Source organism: Ranitomeya variabilis, chromosome 4 (assembly GCF_051348905.1).
Source record: "Ranitomeya variabilis isolate aRanVar5 chromosome 4, aRanVar5.hap1, whole genome shotgun sequence".
Lineage (NCBI taxonomy): Eukaryota > Metazoa > Chordata > Amphibia > Anura > Dendrobatidae > Ranitomeya > Ranitomeya variabilis.
The window spans coordinates 474,885,362-474,904,268 of record NC_135235.1 but is presented as its reverse complement, the minus strand read 5'-3'; the positions used below and the strand labels follow the sequence as shown (position 1 = coordinate 474,904,268).

General features: G+C 43.4%; 1 protein-coding gene across 1 annotated transcript in view; it reads right to left on the bottom strand.

Annotated features, from left to right (window-relative positions):
• Positions 1-12,395, bottom strand: part of SPHK1 (sphingosine kinase 1) — a 58,990-nt gene extending 46,595 nt beyond the window's left edge. The window contains exons 1-2 of the mRNA XM_077251816.1: positions 11,791-12,395; positions 2,544-2,690 (exon numbers count right to left, since the gene is read on the bottom strand). Coding sequence (XP_077107931.1) covers positions 2,544-2,690; positions 11,791-12,187 — 544 coding nt within the window. The 5' untranslated portion in view covers positions 12,188-12,395. The remainder of the gene's footprint in view (positions 1-2,543; positions 2,691-11,790) is intronic.
• Positions 12,396-18,907: the final 6,512 nt, after the last annotated feature.

Genomic DNA, 18,907 nt, shown 5'->3' with positions numbered 1-18,907 from the left:
TGATATGTCAGGAAGGAAACCCTGGAGCAGGAGCATCCTGCCTGTGGTCAGACCTCATTTTTAAATGAGGGACCACCACAGCATCTTCCTCCTGGAACATGCTCCTCTGCCAGAATACACCAGGCATGCCATCTCTCAGCATGCTCTGTTACGCGGCGCCTGCGGAGCGCAGTGCCATCAATTCAGGGTACACTTCCCCCGTCATCACTCGGGTACGCCCAATCCCAGTGTTCCTTGCACCCGTGACAACAGTGGAACGTACCGCCATGTTCCTGCGAGTCCTGCTGACGTCATCTGGCGCTGACTTCCGGCGCAGCAGCTGGAGTCATGCCAAACAGAGTGCTCTATTTCAATTGTTTATTTCTGTTAATATTGAAGATTATGGAAAATTTAACCGTGAGCACTACTAGAGAAGGGGTGCTAAGGACAGGTTCCCAAACCATATAGATTATTAGTAAGAGACCTAGCACTCAACTTTAGGTAAGATGCAGCAGGAAAAATTTATTGTAGTAAATACAGGAAAACTTTTTGGTCAATTGTGACCTTCATCAGTTACAGGAGGTTATTAAATAAAAGCCGGTAACGGGAATTATACTTGCTGCACGATCATATATCAAAATTAGTTCAGCGTGGTTGTTGTAGGCAAACCTGCTATGAGCAAATAGGAACATTCCTGGAGCTGCAGTGCTCTCCGACATGGCATCCACCGCTTGTCTCAAGGCCAGCAAACTCGCCTGACCTTAACCCCATAGAGAATCTATGGGGTATTGTCAAGAGGAAGATGAGACACCAGACCCAACAATGCAGATGAGCTGAAGGCTGCTATCAAAGCAACCTGGGCTTCCATAACACCTCAGCAGTGCCACAGGCTGATCGCCTCCATGCCACGCCGCACTGATGCAGTAATTTACTGAACATACATTTCACATGCCAACATTTTGTATTTTAAAATTATTTTTCAAGCGGATGTTGTGAAGTACCATGTTCTAATTTACTGAGATAATGACTTTTGGGTTTTCATTGTCTGTAAGCCACAATCATCAACATTAACAGAAATAAACACTTGAAATAGATCACTCTTTTTGTAATGACTCTATATACGAGTTTCACTTTTTATATTGAAGAACTGAAATAAATTAGCTATTTGATGATATTCTAATTTTGTGAGAAGCACCTGTATATCTTTTAAAGTATTTAACAGCTTATTGGGGGGGGGGGATTTCTTTTTTGTGTTAGAATTTATATATTTATAAACTACAAACTAGGGTTCTTGTGATATAGCTGTATAATAAAAGGCGGCAATATGACTGCTGTAGTGGTGCAGCTGTATGATATCGCACATGATGACAGCGATACACAGATATCACTGTATAATAGATATCAGAGGGTGATGTCACTATGTACATGGGAGCTGATGTTATTGCTGTACTGATTTGGCAGTATTATAAATTGAAAGGGTGATTTTATCACTGTAGTGATATAGCTGTATAATAATAGGAGGCGTTAATGTCCCTTTTGTGCTAATAAGGCTTTACAACGAATGGGAGGTGGTGATGTCGCTTGTGTAGTTGTGGAGTTTCCTTTAGGCTACGTTCTCACGTTAAGTATTTAGCCAGTTTTTTACCTCAGTATCCATAAGCAAAACCAGGAGTGGAACAATCAGAGGAAAAGTATAATAGAAACATGTCGCCACTTCTGTGTTTATCACCCACTCCTTGTTTGGCTTACAAATACTGAGGTAAAATACTGACCAAATATTCTACATGGCCTTAAAGTGTGATAACATCAAGCATCTGGTTGGAAACTGAAGGCCCTTCTACACATAAAGATACAGTTTGCTGAACTCGTAGGTTTCAGCGGTAGATGCTGGCTATAATTTATAAAATATTTTTTTTTTTTAAACCTTTAACTCTTCCTTAACAGATGATGTTGATGGAAAAAAAAGAAAAAGGAAGGATGGGACAGTTTGAATTGCAACAGCCAATCCTTTTTTCCTCTCACGAGATACCCTACAGAGGTGTATGGTGACTGCTTTATCCACTTTTCCAAATTGACAACACGTGCATGCTCAGCCAAATTTAGCATGCATGTGTATAGGAGAGAAACAGCTATTAATCAAAAGCTATGCTGGTGGATGGGCATCTAGAAGGCATTGGCACTTTTCACCACATTTACCAGGGAATCTGCATATTTCTACTAGGATGGTTAGCTTGGAAACCATAGAATGCTTGTTCAAATTTGACATTCCTGTGCAATTTCTCCTGATCAAGTTATAAACATCCTGCTGTCACACACATCAGCATGCGGCCATGATAAATGCCCAAATGAGCAGCATGCTTGATACTGATAACAAGTGGAAATGTAACATTAGCGATCTTCATAATGACCTTACCATCAAGGTCTGTACAAAAGGTACCTACACCCCCCAGCACAGGAGTAATAACAAACTAACCTCAAGGTCTTTCACCCTGATTGGGGTCAATGTCCAAAAGTGCAATAATTTAACGTGTGAGTCACCCACCACAGCCTTGTAAAGACCTTACCTGTCACCAGCAGAGTGAAGTGGGCATTGGCTTCTGTTAACATGGGCATCACGTGGGTCTCAAAGAGATTGAATGCTTTTCCAGTTCCTCCACGGGGATTGAGCAGCACTAAAAAGCGAGCTGGGGAGGGTAATAGGGGTTGGTGATCTGTGATAGGAAATAAGGACATGATCGGTTAATAATATTTAACATTATCCTCCAGCTTCTGTACAATAGGATTGCAGTTTTTGGACTTTAAAGCCTAACATTTCCTGTTCAAACGTTCTAATATACTTTATATTTCAATTCCTTACCGCTTTGCATACGGGGCTGTTTTGATCACAGACCACCTAGACTGGGTATACCTCGATCCACTTCTCCGATAAGAGCAGGACTAGGTCAATGGGGAAAGTATATTCCTATCCCAAATCTTACATGTATTTACAGAAGGTTCAGGTGTAAAAAATATGCAGCAAATGCGTCCGATTCTGTAAGACAATTTGCCCCATTGTGATCGATTGGAGCTAAATCAGGGGCTTTTCTGGGCAGATTTTGCAACAATATTTAACATGAATTTTATTCTCCTAGATGATTTTTTCCCATGGCACACACAAAAATCTGTACAGAGTTCTTTCTCCCGAGCATGTGAATGAGGTAAAGAATTCCCCTATCTAATTACTTGCATTGGATACAGAACATAAGCGGATTTGAGGAGAGTTTAAGATTTGATGAGGATAATCTGTGCCTAAAGCCTAATCAAATTCAAAACGTGTCAAAATGGGCCTCAGAGTTTTTCAGACTCCGCATGTAAACAAAAGTAGCCCATATAAAGAAAAGATTGGACAAAAAAGAACAGGGTAACATTAAAAGGTGTACTTTATTATGTAATTAATAAAAACAACTATAGCAATAATGGATATTCTGATAGTGAAAACTACCAATAGTGGAACCACAGGTGAGAGGCAATTAAGTACATAAAAATGCCATATGACTACTCCAAACATCAATCTTATAAATATATCAAGAGTGGGCACTATATCAATGTAAGAATCAAATAGTAAATAGTACAAACAGCACTAAAAAGGGTGAATAGGATGAAGGAGTAGAAATAAAATCTTAATAGTAGAATGTTACCTCAGACCTGCTGTGCCAAAGCCCCGACGCGCGTTTCAGCCTGTGTGCTCTGCAACATCCAGAGCTGAAGTCTATGTACAGGTACTACAAAGAGTGCCTGATCCTCTGGCGTACAAGGTACGATGGATGTGGACCCTTGTGAAGTAACGGATCACGAGTGCATTGCAGGACTAGACAGGAAATCCCTGGGGCTGACAGGAACAGTAAATATAGGGATAGTCCAGGAGGAACGGTTAGTAATGCTGAAGGTACACTATATTAAGGAAACAAGGAAAAAGAAGTGTTGTGCCCAAATACGGCGTGATACAATCTGATGAACCTGAACTGTCCAACAAAAGTTTGCTTGTTAAAACAAACTGTGTGTCCCCTGAATTTTCTGCGGCGGTTCCTGAAGATGGAGGCCTGCGGCCTTCAAATGAGTGTGATGCACCCCACATCTGGTAGCACATTGGGACTGGGACATGATTTTCCTGTAAAGTACCAGGGCGTTATAGAGAAGCAGCTCATCCACGACTATCGCCCTCAGTGACTTTACATCTGCACAACTTCTTTGTCCTAAGATACTCCATTGCTGCTCAATGATTGCTGCAGATGATTACTGGACATGTGAAATTTATATCTTGTCATGTTCTAAACATGTACAGTAAATAATGCCAATGTGTGACACAAGCTGGTGGATACAAATATTTCTAAGGTACACAAATATTATGCTTTGAAAATCTTAAGTAAGGTTTGGGGGATCTCCAAATTCTACTTTTCCTTATCAGCTGCGCACAGCTTGGTTCTTGCCATGATCAAAACAGCCCCTGCAAACCTAAATGGGAAGCCCTTTCTATTCCCTCAGAAAGAGCACTTCAACCCAAGTTATCTTTACATACACGTTTCCACAGGGTGTCCTGTCCTGCTTAGAAGTTTTCTCCCACCGTTGTAAACCATCATCTAGATCTGCACAACAGTCCCAGCTCCCAATTTCCTTTTGCGTTAAAGATATGGGGACATGACCAAAATATCTAAATGGGTGAATTCTTCATCGAGGTACAGAATTGGACTACTTCCCAAAACTAATTAAAATGTCAACAATGAGGAGCAGTGTTGCGGAAAAGCAATGCCTGTACTATTAGGCAGCATTATGTTGCTGAGAAGAGGCAGATGCTTAGAACAAAGTGCCTATACTGAGAGAAACGACACAAAAACTGTATGATCAGGTTTAGCCCAGGATTAGACAAGTGTATGAAAGATCATCTTATTGTCATCCATGTGCCTGTCTTTTTCATCCATATATCATTCATTTTTATAATATATACGTTACATGTTATATATTATACTATTATAATGTATATACGGTACAGACCAAAAGTTTAGGCCATGTTCACACTTTGCGGTTTTTACCGCGGATCCGCGGCGATTTTGATGCTGCAGGTCCGCAGCAGTTTCCATAGCGTTTACATTAACATGTAAACCCTATGGAAACCGCAAACCGCTGTGCACATGCTGCGGGAAAAACCACGCAGAAACGCAGCGGTTTAAAACCCGCAGCATGTCACTTCTTTGTGCAGAATCGCAGCGATTCTGCACCCATAGAAATGCATTAAACCGCTTACTTCCCGCATGGGGCTGTGCCCACATTGCGGGAAGTAAGCGGTTAATGTGCGGGTGGTACCCGGGGTGGAGGAGAGGAGACTCTTCTCCAGGCCCTGGGAACCATATTTGGGGTAAAAAAAAAGAATAAAAATAAAAAATAATGCTATACTCACCTCTCAGCGCTGCCTGCGGCTGTCCGGTCTCACTTGCTGTGCGAGCAGGACCTGTGGTGACGTCGCGGTCACATGACCGTGATGACGCCGCGGTCACATGACCGTGACGTCACAAAGGTCCTTCTCGGCACAGCATCTTTGGAATCGGACCTCCGAGTGAGTGCAGCGCCGAGGAGATCCGGACATCAGAGGGTGAGTATAACCAATTTTTATTATTTTTATCATTACTATTGATGCTGCATATTGCTGCATATGCAGCATCAATAGTACAGGAGTAATCCCACAGCGGAAACCGCGGAACAAACCGCGATAAATCTGCAGGGATAACCGCAGCGGTTTTGCCCTGCAGATTTATCAATTCCGCTGCGGGATAAACCCGCAGAGCACACCGCAATGTGTGAACATGGCCTTAGACACACCTTTTCATTTAAAGATTTTTCTGTATTTTCATGACTATGAAAATTGTACATTCACACTGAAGGCATCAAAACTATGAATTAACACATGTGGAATTACATACTTAACAAAAAAGTGAGAAACAACTGAAATTATGTCTTATATTCTAGGTTCTTCAATGTAGCCACCTTTTGCTTTGATGACTGCTTTGCACACTCTTGGCATTCTCTTGATGAGCTTCAAGGGGTAGTCACCGGGAATGGTTTTCACTTCACAGGTGGGATTTCTTGCCTTATAAATGGGGTTGGGACCATCAGTTGTGTTGAACAGAAGTCTGGTGGATACACAGCTGATAGTCCTACTGAATTGACTGTTAGAATTTGTATTATGGCAAGAAAAAAGCATCTAAGTAAAGAAAAACGAGTGGCCATCATAACTTTAAGAAATGAAGGTCAGTCAGTCCGAAAAATTGGGAAAACTTTGAAAGTGCCCCCAAGTGCAGTGGCAGTGACATTAGACCAGTGGAAATCTGTGCTTTGGTCTGATGAGTCCACATTTGAGATCTTTGGTTCCAACCATCGTGTCTTTGTGCGATGCAGAAAAGGTGAACGGATGGACTCTACATGCCTGGTTCCCACCTTGAAGCATGGAGGAGGAAGTGTGATGATGTTGGGGTGATTTCATGGTGACACTGTTGGGAATTTATTCAAAATTGAAGGCATACTGAATCAGGATGGCTACCACAGCATCTTGCAGCGGCATGCTATTCCATCCGGTTTGCGTTTAGTTGGACCATCATTTATTTTTCAACAGGACAATGACCCCAAACACACCTCCAGGCTGTGTAAGGGCTATTTGACCAAGAAGGAGTGTGATGGGGTGCTACGCCAGATGACCTGGCCTCCACAGTCACCAGACCTGAACCCAATCGAGATGGTTTGGGGTGAGCTGGACCGCAGAGTGAAGGCAAAAGGGCCAACAAGTGCTAAGCATCTCTGGGAACTCTTTCAAGATTTTTGGAAGCCCATTCCCGGTGACAAAATCTTGAAGATGATCAAGAGAATGCCAAGAGTGTGCAAAGCAGTCATCAAACAAAAGGTGGCTACTTTGAAGAACTTAGAATATAAGACATAATTTCAGTTGTATCACACTTTTTTGTTAAGTATATAATTCCACATGTGTTAATTCATAGTTTTGATTCCTTCAGTGTGATTGTACAATTTTCATAGTCATGACAATACAGAAAAATCTTTAAATGAGAAGGTGTGTCCAAAGTTTTGGTCTGTACTGTATGTAATATATATATATATATATTTAAAAAAAATATATCACATACTGTTTCCTATGTTAATAATTGCAATGTACCAGAAAAATCAGATGCTATATGGATGATACATATGGAATACAGGTTTTCTTTGTGAACTGATAGACTTGAATAGGTTAGGCTCATCCATAATACAGAAAAGACTAGTGTATGCCCTGATTATTATTATTTTTTTTTTCACACTGACACTAGATGTGGGTGAAAAAAAAAACTGTCATCTGAACAGCCCAATTAAATAACATTGGCCTGTGCCGTCTACATGCCATCTGATTCTAACAAGGACATCACTCGTACATACAATACACTTTACTTAAACCTTAACGTAGTAATTTATTGGCCGATTTTACTGAATAGCAAAACAGGTCCCATAGAATACATAGAGGAGTTTAACTTTCTTTAAAGGGAACTGGTCACGTGTCACATCAGATAACGCTATTAAAGGGACTGTCAACATAGAATGACTGTGCAAACGAAGTCCTGCCACTTGTTGCATCATGGCGTGGCCAATCTTTTAAATACACCTTCCTTCTATCTCCATACTTCTCAGGCTCTATGAAGCCAGAGCTGTCAATTAAAGAATGGTGGGTGGAGACAGAGGGATACCAAGCATGTGAGAAGGTGTAGTTATAGGTTTGGCCCCACCGTGGGTGCACTGAGCGTCTGTACTTGGTTTAACAGGCATTCTTTGCCGAGAGAGGTCCTTTTAAAAAAATGTCAGGGACCGTGTGTCTGGGATGTCAAATCCAAGTGGCTTGTCGCTGGCGATTGCTCCCAGTCCGCTTCTAATGACTGACCAGTCTCCCTATGCATGTGTATACCGAAGAACTTATCAGTTTAGGCTGTATTATGGTTTTTGTTTTATGCAAGGCCATAATTGTGCTGCCATACAGGTGCATAACCCACCTTTCTAATCCCACTGTGCCTTCAAAGGTCTCAGATTTCAGAAAGAGACACATGGAGGTTCTGACTGATTTCTGTACAATTCTGAACAGAAAAAAAACATGGCATGTTCTATCAGACTCAGTGTTTGTGCAAGTAGGAAGCATTGCTCCTAGGGGAGATGATCTTTGTACACAGTCCAACAGCGACCTTATGGCAGTGCATAAAGGCTAGATATCTTTGTTTTACAGGTGCCATAGCGTCTCTGCAGTGTGTGTGAATCCTAAGTGTCCGACTGTACAATGAAGTTTCGTTGTGCTTGGAATGTGCGCGAACCTGTCACACCTGTCTGACTGTTGTCCACCTGGTGTTTGTTAGCAGTGCACAGGGGGGCAATGATCTGGAAGCAGGTCACTGAGTCATCGGTGTGCAAACAAAGCTCTCTGTGGCGGTGGGACACAACATATGACAAGCTAGTGCAGATTCGTCATTGTTTAATATGATGGGGAAAACAACAGTTCAGCATTGCAAAAATGCATCCAAATGATAGATAATATACCCCTTAATATAAGAAAAGTCAATATAAGACCTCATGTACATAAGCGTATTCCATAAGAAATAAATCCCATCGTATTCACATTTTAGGAAACACCTGTCATTATTTTCCAGAGTGCCATTCCAAAGCTGATGACCGACCAGAAATATCCAATGCAAAAAAGTGATGGACAGGCACATCTAATAAGAAATCTTCAAGCTTTATTCCAAATCTATAGACATACATAAATACATAGAGCTCTATGACTAAGGGCACAGTAGGCGTCCGAGCGGTTCCTGTACCACATCATCCTTGTATGGAATTTTAAAGATATGATTTTGGCATAAACCTTGAAGACTTGTTATTATTGAATGTGCCTGTCTACCTCTTTTTTTGCATTACATAAGCGTATCCCGCCATATAATGGAAAAAATAAATCAAATCATTATCCATGTGATACAATAATGGAGATATTCTTCTCTAAAAGCAGGGGTGGGGAACTTCAGGCCCCAGGGCCATTTACTGCCCTCGATGACCTTTTATCAGGCCCCAAGCAGATTCTCAGGGACCACATTCTTGGGCAGGGAGGTGTATTTTGATTGCCACCAGCTCATTAATTTCTTCCTGCTCTGTTAGTACACACACATAGTGGTCACTACTGAACACTGAAGGGCATGCAATGAAAGATTACGTCCTGACACCAGTGCCAGAGTCACGATGTACTTTGTGGGCAGAGTTTGTACAGCCCCCGAAGGATGGTATAAATATCCAAATGGCCCTTGACAGAAAAAAGATTCCCCACCCCTGCTTTAAAGTATTCCTTCTAGCTTCCGTTTACGGTGCAGCCCTTTAGGGCATGTGCTTACGATGTTTCTTTAAAGGTGTATCCGCTCCAAAAAACGCCTAAAAAAGCATATACCGTAGAAACTGCTAAAAATAATGAACATATACACTGCAATGTGAAAACGCCTTGTTTGAGCTTCCTTTAACTTCAGACTTAGGGTACTGTCACACTCTGCAACTTTCCAACGATCACGACCAGCGATACGACCTGGCCGTGATCGTTGGAAAGTCGTTGTGTGGTCGCTGGGGAGCTGTCACACAGACCGCTCTCCAGCGACCAACGATGCCGAGGTCCCGGGTAACCAGGGTAAACATCGGGTTACTAAGCGCAGGGCCGCGCTTAGTAACCCGATGTTTACCCTGGTTACCAGTGTAAAAGTAAAAAAAAAAAAAACGTACATACTCACATTCCGGTGTCCGCCAGGTCCCTCGCAGTCTGCTTCCCGCTCTGACTGAGTGCCGCCGTAAAGTGAAAGCAGATCACAGTGGCGACGTCACCGCTGTGATCTGCTCTCACTTTCCGGCCGGCAGTCAGTCAGAGCGGGAAGCAGACGGCAAGGGACCTGAAGGACACCGGAATGTGAGTATGTACGTTTTTTTTTTTTTACTTTTACGCTGGTAACCACGGTAAACATCGGGTTACTAAGCGCGGCCCTGCACTTAGTAACCCGATGTTTACCCTGGTTACAAGCGAACGCATCGCTGGATCGCTGTCACACACAACGATCCAGCGATGACAGCGGGAGATCCAGCGACGAAATAAAGTTCCAAACGATCTGCTACGACGTACGATTCTCAGCAGGGTCCCTGATCGCTGCTGCGTGTCAGACACAGCGATATCGTATGGATATCGCTGGAACGTCACGGATCGTACCGTCGTAGCGATCAAAGTGCCACTGTGTGACAGTACCCTTAGAGAACTATAAAGCATTAAAAAAAAAAAAATTATACAGTGTATGTATATATATATATATATATATATATATATATATATATATATATATATATATATATATATATACACACACACAATATATAACGTCAATTCTTCAGGTGGCCTTTGATTGGAAGCCGCACATTATAATACGTTATATTAAAAAAAAAAACACGAGTTTGTCTATGAGTTCTCGTATAAGCATCTAGTAAAAAATATCGGACCCCAAATATTTAAACTCTATAAAAGCTCATCGATTCAGATTTATTTGAACTTTCTCACTTTAATGGAAATTCTGTTTAAAATAAGCCATATATAATATACATCAGAATTCTTAGATGCGCCCTTCAATCTGCAGGATAGGTGATAACCTGCTGATCGGTGTGTGTCCCACTGCTGGGGTCCACATTGATCGGCATAATTGCGGAATCTTTTTTTTATCCTCATCATTAGGTTGGCAGTTCAGGACAAGATTGCTGCCCCATTCATTCTCCATTCATTCTACACAAACGATTGCAATCTCGGAAGCACAATAGAGAATGAATAGAGTGCCATTCACACATTACTGCTCCATTCTACCATTATAATTGGGATAAAAGTCCCCTTTTCGGCAGATTTGTGCAGCTTCCATAAGTCACCCCCCCCCCCCCCAATCAATAAGTTATCATCTCTCCTGTGCATAAGCAATAGCTTCGTTTCACCGGACAACCTCTTTAAACTCCACTATTTCACTTGTGTTTATGCAACTTTTGGCACCGAAGAAGTGTTTAGGATTATGAAAAAGTGTCACTAATCTACACATGGGGCCATGAGGTGGCCTCTGATAAGGCGGCCTACTCCCATACAGGAGTGTATTCATAGCAACCTTCCTTATTTTTATACTGGAATATGATATAACATGGATTATTAATGCAAACAGACAAATAATGTAATAAGGACAGCTCTACTTCTCAGTCAATATTACATTTGTGACAATATACATTGGTATTAGCAGATAAATGATTTAGACTTGAAGGTACTTTGGTTACCATTCCATGTATTTACAGGAGACATTGTGGCATCGTGATATAGCTGGCAGCATGTGACAGATGTATCAAAACTGGGGAAAATAAAAAGTTGAGTGGTTGCTTCTAGCAAACAATAAGATTTCAGTCTAAATTTTCCAAAAAGGCATCGGAGAATTGAGAGATAGAATCTTATTGGTTGCTTTCGGCGACTCCATCACTTTTCCATTACCATACTGTTCATAAATGACAATTATAAAAAAAATCATTATCTTAAATTTCAGATCTGTCCAATTCCTCCGAGAGGCATTTTAATTACGGTGTATACCATTGGTCCCATATATTTCCTTGCTATTTTGTACATTTGGCTAATGAGTCAACTCCAAAAACAGGTGACTCGTTTGCTACATACCTGGCACAACATCTCCATCCTGTTGACCTATGCCCTATGTAAGTTAGACTTACCATGCTCATAAGACAGCTGGCATATCTTCTGTGCCCAGGTCTTTGCCAGGTTCAGGTTCTGTTCTCTATCCCTTGATGCCTCTGTCCGGAATGTCCTGGATATTCGCTGCCGGTAGGTGGTGGCCCCCAACATCCCTCGAAGAGGATAAAATATGACTTTACAGTAGCCTCCTATGTCTTTGGGGTCTTTACCCCTAAAAGCACGACAACTAATGCAGTCAGAAAGATGAAAGGTGGTCTGCATGGACCCGGCGGAAGCAGCTGACAGGCTCTGGATGCATAGCTGAGTTCTGGTCAAAAGCAAAGACAGGGCATTGCCATCTTCGGGCACCTGGGTGAAGGTGTCACAGAGGAGAATGTCAGTTGGGACATTGGCTAAGCCTGGAGCTTCTCCCATATTTTGGACCCTAAATAGATTCAAAACTGCTGACAAATATTAAAGAGCATAGGTAGAAAGTATACAGTGCTCAGGTGGTGAGCTTAATAGAGAATCGGAGGGAAAGGCACCAGTCTGGCAAAGAAAAAGAAAAGTAATGAGAAAAGCAGACTGCAGAGGAAAGCGAGCACACCCAGCCCCTCCGCCTGTCAGTTCACATTTGACTCCCTGTGTGCCTCTCTGAGTTCCTAGTTGTAGTCTGCACCTGCTTCTCCCTGCTGCCCCCTAGTGCCAATATTGCAGACCATCCAGTCTCTAGTGAGCACACCGAAGACTCACCTGTGCTGCAGGCGAAGCCTTTAGCTCATTGCGCCATGGTGGTAATGATGCGGTATTTTTGCACGGCTATATTTGCGTTTTGTTTTCCTATTCATCTTGCTTCAGTTTGTAAAAAAATGATCATGGGATCTTAACCTAAAGACGACTTGTGCTGCTTGTATGTTTTGGGTATTTTCACTGCTTCAGGTTTCTAAAGACACTAACTGGTTAAAAGAATTGAGCTTGGCAATTTTTAGGTGTTATCTATTCTGAAAACACTCCATACCTCATAATAGCAGTCAAGGGGAAGGCTTGAGGCTTGAAAGATTATGCTTCCACGGTCAGGAATGGCTCAGGATTTGACGCAGGTAAAATCTGATTCTGAGGTCACTGGCAGATCACCTGCGTTTTTTTATGCTTTTTTTTTCATGCGGATTTGTACGTGTTTTGTATGCTAAGTAAAGATATACAAAAGTACAACTCGTTCCGCAAAAAAAACAAGCCCTCACATGGCCATATTGACGGAAAAATAAAAAAGTTATGGCTCTGGGAAGAAGGGGAGCAAAAACAGAAAATCCCAAGGTCGTGAAGGGGTTAAAGGCTTGCTCACATGTTACAGTTTTAAGTTTTTATACATTCTTTTTTTCTTTCTAGGTTTTGTGGGATGGAAAGTACAGTATTCTACAGTAGCAGCAAAATGAATGAGATTTCTAAAATCTCAGTCACACAGTGCGTTTTTTGTTTTCCTAGCATTTCTTGTTCTCAGGTAACTTAAAAAAAAGAAAACAGAATATGAATTACTAGATGGTGGCCCGATTCTAACGCATCGGGTATTCTAGAATATGTATGTATGTATATAGCAGCCACATAGTATATAGCACAGGCCACGTAGTATATAGGAGCCATGTAGTATATAGCAGACAAATACTACGTGGCCTGTACTATATACTATGTGGCTGCTATATACATACATACATACATATTGTAGAATAGCCGATGCGTTAATACAGGCCACGCACTATATAACAGTGGCCACGCAGTATATAACACAGCCCAAACAGTATATAACACAGCCCACGTACTATATAACACAGCCCACGCAGTATATAGCAGCCACGCAGTATATAACACAGGCACACAGGTGACTTAGTATATAAACACAGGCCACGCAGTATATAACACAGAGCACGTAGTATATAGCACAGCCCACGCAGTATATAACACTGCCCATGTAGTATATAGCAGCCACGTGGTATATAACACAGCCCACGTAGTATTTAGCAGTGTGGGCACCATATCCCTGTTAAAAAAATAATTAAAATAAAAAATAGTTATATACTCACCCGCCGGGATCCACCGAAGCTCTGGCAATGCGCGTGCGGCTGCTGCCATCTTCCGTTCCCAGGATGCATTACGAAATTACCCAGATGACTTAGGGGTCTCGCGAGACCGCTAAGTCTTCTGGGTAATTTCGCAATGTATCTCTGGGAACGGATGATGGCGGCAGGCGCAAGCGCATCGTCGGACGACAGAAGGTGAGAATAGCAGGTTTTTTGTTGTTTTTTTATTTTTAACATTAGATCTTTTTACTATTGATGCTGCATAGGCAGCATCAATAGTAAAAAGTTGGGGACACACAGGGTTAATAGCAGCGGTAACGGAATGCGTTACCCGCGGCATAACGCGGTCCATTACCGCTGGCATTAACCCTGTGTGAGCAGTGACTGGAGGGGATTATGGAGCGGGCGCCGGGCACTGACTGCAGGGGAGTAGGGAGGGACTGTGCCTGTCGCTGATTGGTCGCGGCAGCCATGACAGGCAGCTGGCGAGACCAATCAGCGACGCGGGATTTCCGTGACAGATGTTGCCGACAGAAAGACGGAAGTACCCCTTAGACAATTATATATATAGGTTTTCAGTGTGTTAACTGAAGTTTTTCCTAATTGAGATCGATTCAATTCACACTATAAATTTTATTGCAGAAAGCTCTACAGCTGAAAATCTTATCCATTCATCTGAGTGGATGAGATAGTTAGGCCGGGGTCATGCTTGTGAGTGTGATGCGAGAAACTCGCGCATCAATACCCGGCACTGCCGCCGGCACTCGGGAACGTAATGTGCAGCTGCATGTATTTTTATGCCGGCGACAGTGCAGGGTATTGATGCGAGAGACTCGCGCCAGTTTCTACGGCACATACAATACTGATTAATTTGTGGGCGGAGTCATCGCGTTCTGTACTGACAATGTCTCCTGTAACGTGTATGGCTCATGACCAGCCCCAGCCCCTCCTGTGATGTGTATGCACCCAGCACCTCCTGTGACTTGTTTGCCCCCAGCCCTTCCTATGATGCCCCCATGTCTCCTGTAATGTATAAGCCCCCAGCCCCTCCTGGAATGTATATGCCCCGATGTATCCTGTGATGTGTATGCCCCCAACCCCTCCTGTGACGCGTATGTTGCCACTTCCTCCTGTGATGTCTATGCCCCCGTGTTTACAGCGATGTGTATGCCCCCAGCCCCTCCTGTGATGTATACAGGGCTACCATCCCGCCTTGTCACATTGAACATAACTGGGACAGTCCTAACTCTAATATTAAAAACAAAAAACATTACCGTTTGGCAAGTGACATGCTTGTAGATAAGGGCTGAGACGGAATGAGCCCAACTAGTGGACACTGTTATGGACCTGGTGGTTAGGAGCACCTGGAATGACCTGATGGTTAAACTAGACGACAGGACAAGCTCTGGGAAGTGGGATCTCTGCTGACCGCAAACCCTAATCCCATCACAAACTAGAAATAGCCGTGGAGCGTACCTAACTCTCACTAGACGCCTCTTCACAGCCTAAGAGCTAACTACCCCTAAAGATAGGAAATAAAGCCTTACCTTGCCTCAGAGAAATTCCCCTAAGGAAAAGGCAGCCCCCCACAAATATTGACTGTGAGTTAAGAGGAAAGTCACAAACACAGGAATGAAACAGGTTTTAGCAAAGGAGGCCAGTCTTCACTAAAAAGACAGAGGAAAGAAAAGGGATCTATGCGGTCAGCACAAAAAACTACAAAAAGCCACGCAGAGTGTGCAAAAAGACCCCCGCACCGACTCACGGTGTGGAGGTGCCACTCTGCACCCCAGAGCTTCCAGCTAGCAAGGCAATATCATGATAGCAAGCTGGACTAGAACTTAGCAAGTACTAAGAAATATATTCAGTACACAATGAACAACAAATGAACTAGCAGGGACTTAGCTTCTGCTGGAGTAGACAGGTCATCAGAAAGATCCAAGAGAGATCTGAACCAGTACTGAGACATTGACAGCTGGCATGAAGTAACGATCTGAGTGGAGTTAAATAGAGAAGCCAGCCTAGCAATAAACGAGGCAGCTGAGGAAGCAACCTCAAGAACCAGCAGTTCCACTCACAGCCACCAGAGGGAGTCCACGGACAGAACTCGCCGAAGTACCATTCATGACCACAGGAGGGAGTTCGAGAACGGAATTCACAACAGGACACATAGCCAAGAGAGACGACATCAATAATGCCCAACACAAAAGGAAGGCAGGCCATGTAAGAGGTCGCAGAGAATGTCGTATGCCCCAAGCACGTCCCGTTTGAACATTGGTAAATGTTGACTGTATTTCACTGTATGTTTCTTTATGCTGCTAAATGTACTATTGTATATACGTATATTATATTCATGTAGGGAACGTGCAGTATTAAAGTTAGCCCACTAGATGGGGCACATTAGGACCAGATAGTGGTAGTACAGTGAATAGTTAAATTAGGAGGGGCCAGATGTGGGTAAGACAGGAGCATTTCCTGAAAGTAGTCAGTAGGGCCAGAGAACCCACACAGCTCAGCAGGGCCTTAGACATACATAGTGGGCCTTGTAACGTTGAAAGTGAGAAGCCAGTCATCCAAGGCCAGGAAGCTAGGAATCGCAGCAGCACAGGAACGCAGGTGGCTCTATCATGTGGCAGCATGCTACGTGGGCAGATGCCCTTTTGTCTCGGGTCAAACGGACAGAGGAACACCTAAGAGTAGTGAAGCTGGACAGGGAGTGATGCGCCCACAGGACAGTGGGGTACTCAGTACGTGGACCTGGGAATCAACGTTAAAGGGGGTTAAATGTTCAAAGTTACTCGTGACGCCACCTGTGGAGTTCTGTCAATGGGACAGACGCTGCATTAGAGGGGTCTCCTGGGGGATGTTGCAGCCCAGATGTTATACTTTGCACAGGTGAAGCGGAGTCCCCAGGGATCCTATTGTGTGTGGCGTAGATGGTAAAGCCAGTGAATAAATGGAGGAGACAGGCTGTAAGTCTTTACCTGGTTTAATTGTGGGTGACAGGCCACAGTCCAGGGCACCGGCAACAGGTGATTAGAAGTCCGGGTAGTCCAGAGACAAGTGGAATCCCCCTTGGCAGATCAGGTAGGAGCCTTCCACTATGCCCTTACTGTCTCTGAGTTCCCTGCTGCCACTAAGTGTCCCAAGCAAAGTCCTTAATCATTCTCCTGTCCAGGGACCAGTACCTGTATGGCAGGCAGCTTGAGCCGTGCCTACTGGGGTCCTTTCACGGTGACTCCAGGCTCCAAGGTGCTGCTGTGCCACAGGTAAATATGGGCAAGGTCCATGAAATTCAGTGCCCTCCGGTTCTGCTCTGTGTATTATAGTCCACAAAAGCCTCGGGTTCCCGCTACCCGGCTACTGCGCTCTGACTCCCAGGAGGACTTCCTAGTCCCCTGCTGGAGTCCAGTACCTCCACTGTGCTCTGTCCCTGTCTGTCCTTGCACACAGACTCTCTGTACAGACTGAACTAGCTCCTCCTCTAAACCAGGATCTTTATCCAGGGAAGCTGCCCTAAAACAGGGTTTTGAGCTCACCCTCCTAGTCTGGATTTGAAAGGTGTTGTGTGTGTCAAAACCTACCAAAGGGAATCTCACTTGTCTCCAGACATAGCACTACTGTGCACTACTGTGGTACCCGAACTCCTGGGTGCCCCATTCCCCCTCCCCCCCCCGTTAAATCCAGTACTCCTGGACTGGGAAAAGAAACATAAAAAACAGGTTAACAAAGACATTTTTGCAAATACATTTGAAACACATCAAAACAGGTTAAACTTTTCATCCCTTACGGGAGGCACGGTTCTTGAATGTTGCACACAAATTTATAAAAGTATATCTGGCCTTATACCAGGGTGTCCATGTTCATAAGTTTATAAAAGTACATAGGGTTTTGTCTTTGGTCTGTAGAAACAAAGAAAGGCTCTACCCATGCCGGCAAGTGGGCAGAACCAGGGTGCACCTTGAGGGTGCCAAACTTTTTACAATAAAAGTTTTTGGGTAATCACTGTTCATTACCTCAATGTCCATTTTTAACCTGTAATGGAATACATGCAAACATTTTAAAAAGGTAACACCAATTATTGACAGTCCCTATAACGGGCTAGGATTTGACCCTTGGCGCTATGAGTAGACCTACGTACTTCCTGGTCTACCATGTTTGTTGTAGTATACCCACTAGTGTATGTACTATGTGTAGACCTGCATTGTGTAGGTACTAGGTAATTGTCTGCGAGTTCTCATATTCACCATAGGTCTGACAGTTTCACCAATAGCAGAGGGTGGGTTTTCTGGTTCCACTGCTTGGGTGGCATTGGCTGCTTGAACCTGCTGGTGTAGAGTCTCTTCTGGTTCAGGATGGTTCTGAGTCACTTCTTGTTTTTCCGGCTGGGGAAAAGATAAGACAGGTATCACTATGGCTTGATGTATGTGAGTCCAAGACTATGGAAAATCTCCAAGAACAGTGTGAATTTTCTTTTCTTCTTCTTCCATGGGTGGAGATGTTCCTGGGTCTGTTTCTCTGTTCATACTTTGAGATGGTCTCTGGATACTGCAGTCGAAGTTTCTCCTCCATCTTTACTGATAAGGCAGACTTTCGTGTTGTCAAAGTTTGAAGGTAGGATAGTATACGGTTCTGCTTCCCACTGGTCGTCAAGTTTGTGCACTCTCCTTTTATGTTTGAGCACATGTTCACCTGGTGACAAGGGAATTGCAGGGGCACGTTGGTTATAGTCTCTCTCTTGCTTTTGTCTCGCTTGTGATAGACTTCTCTCTACGCATTCTTGTACTTGACGGTATTTTTTTTTGTCTCTCAGTATCCCAATGTGTATCTGGTGAGGTATTTTCTGGGGTTAGAACTCCCATGTCTAGATCATCTGGTAGTTTACTAGATCTTCCTCTCATCAGGTATGCTGGAGTACAGTTGGTGGAATTCACTGGAATGTGGTTGTACAAGTCTACCAAGTCTGGTAACATCTCTGGCCATAAGTTCCTTTCATGTAAAGGCAACGTCTTTAACAGATCGATTACCACCTGGTTCATCTTTTCACACATTCCGTTGGTTTGCGGGTGGTACGGTGTGGTTC